Source organism: Camellia sinensis, chromosome 5 (assembly GCF_055761805.1).
Source record: "Camellia sinensis isolate YWXY chromosome 5, ASM5576180v1, whole genome shotgun sequence".
Taxonomy (NCBI): Eukaryota; Viridiplantae; Streptophyta; class Magnoliopsida; order Ericales; family Theaceae; genus Camellia; species Camellia sinensis.
The window spans coordinates 154,389,509-154,392,150 of record NC_138965.1 but is presented as its reverse complement, the minus strand read 5'-3'; the positions used below and the strand labels follow the sequence as shown (position 1 = coordinate 154,392,150).

The following is a 2,642-nucleotide window of genomic DNA, read 5'->3' as shown; positions in this document are numbered from 1 at the left end:
GGCATGTATTAAAAAAGTATATATTTTTTATAAATATATTTATTTGAGTTACATCAATTAATATTTGTCAACATTTTCTCTCTATTTTTCTATCATTTCTCTATTTTTTTATATATATATTTTTTTATAAAAAGTCAAAAAATATACCTATTTAGAACATCCTAAATTATCCATAAATCACTATCACTTGTTATATGTTAAATGTATAGATAAACTATGGTTTGTGCTTAATTCTACGAATACAAACGAAATTATTAAATTTCAACCATGAATAAAAAAAAAAAAAAAAAAAAAAAAAAAAAAAAAAAAAAAAAAAACTGGTAAACAAATATAATCATAAATCATTAATTTTATTTAACAATACGTCTTATTTAGATTTCAAAGTTAAGACATTATTTAACCCATTTTTATTTTAGTTAATCCTGGCGAGAATACATGCATCTCTTATAGGAATATGCTTCATGTTCCCCAAGTTTGTTTGGCTGCAATGAGAATAGAAAGCACAACATTAAATATCAAAACTAAAACCAAAAAAAAGGGTAAAAAATTATTAAAATAAAAAATGAAAAATTCGTTGAGGCCATGCTTAAAGCTTCTACTAACACCATGGAAGCTATTAAAAGCTTGTTTGGTTGCTGTAATAAATGTGCAGTGAGTGAACTTAAGGGTGTTTTAGAAAGATGATTAAAAATTATTTTTTTACTTTTTTTAATTTTTTTGTGAGAGAAGGAAATGGATTAAAAGTTAAGAAATGACTTTTAACCCACTTCTCAAAATAGGCCTTAGTTATTTTCTTTCCTAAGAATAAGGGTCAACAATAATATAATGTTGACCAAATTTAGATGACTAATAAACAAAATTTTTATGCAAAACATTATACATAATTATGTGATTTTATGTGACCCTTTTCATTTTAAAATAAAAAACACCTATTATTATAATTTAGAATTGCAAAAACGGCACTATCACGTCATTATGTATGATTTTATGTAAAATACATTTTCAATTTAAATATCAAATTTTAAATACCCCTTGATGTACGATCAATGCATTGTTTTAATGGATCCCACTTTAAATTATTTTATCAATGCATTGACGACATTTTAAATGATGTCCAAAATGAGATATTATTACATTTAGAATGAATATATCTAGTAAATTTTAAATATTTTTTAATTAAAAATTCTAAGTATGAACATTGTTGATCAAATCTAGATTGTACAATTTTCTAGTAAACTTAAAAAATGCATGAATGGTTGGGATGGATTGAGACAAACCTCGTTGTGAAAGAGCCCAATTGTTGTCAACTCCAACATGCCAAGAAAAGTACCCAAGCAATCCCTGTTGCTTAGCATATGAAACCTTGGCTGTGATACTCTGGATATCATCATATCCTATCCATGTTGTTCCAGAATAACAATAATCGGAAACAACACTAGAATTGTACACAGTTGTGGCCTGGTTCTGGGTTATGAAGGCCTTGATCTGCTTATAACCCATGGACCCATCACCCGATCCGACTGGCCCGCTAGATGGGGCCTTAAACCCATGATTATTAGCATTCACAAGTTTCCACGCATATCCGTAAAACGGCATACCAAACACCATCTTCTTTGGGTTTAGCCCGGCCTGAATCCATGACTTGATTCCATAACTTCCACTGACTGAACCCGAAGGCGGGTCAAATAGCTGCGCTGGCGGGTTGGTCACGCTGGACCATGTGGGCCCATAGAAGTCATAGGCCATTAAATTGACCCAATCACAGCTGTTTGCAATCGATTGAATGGGATAATTCACCCCATTAACAGTGGATGCATAATAGACCGCTGCGGTCAACAATAGGGCCGGTTTTCCGGTAGCGGTCGCCTCAGCCGTCACCGCAGACCGCCACTCGTTGAAGAGGAGGCCAAAATTGTTTATTTCGGAAGCGGATTGCGGGTATTCCCAATCAAGGTCAAGGCCTTGAAAGCCATAAGACCTAGCTAGCTTGATGGAAGAGTCAATGAAGGTTTTTCGAGTGGCGGATTGGCTAGCCATGGAAGCGAAGGCGGTTCGGTTAGAGCTTCCGCCGCCGATGGAGAGGAGGGTTTTGACAGAAGGGTTTTTGAGTTGGACAGTGCTTGTGAATTGGGAAAATGGGGCATTGTTTGAGGAGGAAACTGTAACTTGGTTGGTTGTGGAATTTAGGTTAGCAAATGCACAAAATAGGTGAGTGAAGAGAGTTGAGTTTATGTCTGAGGCTAGAAAACCACTCTCTGGGAACCAATATGAAGCTTCAACAACAGTTTGGGCCGATGAGAAATGGAATTGGAGAAAGAGAAGAGGGCAAATTAAGAGGCAAAGAAGGGTCTTGGAAGCCATTGGAGAGGAGTGACTTTTCTTTCTTGGCTTAAGTTGTTTGAAGTTGTACAACTTATATAGCTTTCAGGTACAACAAATAAACAGTTACGTACTTTGCTTGCGTGTTTCACTTTTTCAAAAAACACTTTTTAAAAAATTTTAAATTTTTTATTTTTTATATTTTATATTTTTATTAAATTTTTTTAATATTTTAAATAATTTTTTTTTTAATTTTTAGACATATTTAATTTAGACGTATTTAAAAAGTAAAAAAAATTGTGAAAAAAATCTTTTAAAAATTC

At 32.7% G+C, this 2,642-nt stretch overlaps 1 protein-coding gene across 1 annotated transcript; it reads right to left on the bottom strand.

Moving 5' to 3' along the window:
• Positions 1-331: 331 nt before the first annotated feature.
• LOC114284838 (class V chitinase) lies at positions 332-2,405 on the bottom strand. Its single transcript, XM_028227782.2, has 2 exons — positions 1,278-2,405; positions 332-482 (listed from the first exon to the last, which is right to left on the bottom strand). Exons 1-2 carry the CDS (start codon positions 2,359-2,361, stop codon positions 460-462), a joined length of 1,107 nt encoding a protein of 368 aa, XP_028083583.2. The 5' UTR covers positions 2,362-2,405; the 3' UTR covers positions 332-459.
• Between the last annotated feature and the right edge of the window lie 237 nt (positions 2,406-2,642).

Coding starts and splice junctions, on each gene's coding strand:
- LOC114284838 (XM_028227782.2), bottom strand. CDS start 2,361: ATGGCTTCCAAGACCCTTCTTTGCCTCTTAATTTGCCCTCTTCTCTTT. Junction 483..1,277: donor TTGGGCTCTTTCACAACGAG/GTTTGTCTCAAT, acceptor TTCTCATTGCAG/CCAAACAAACTTGGGGAACA.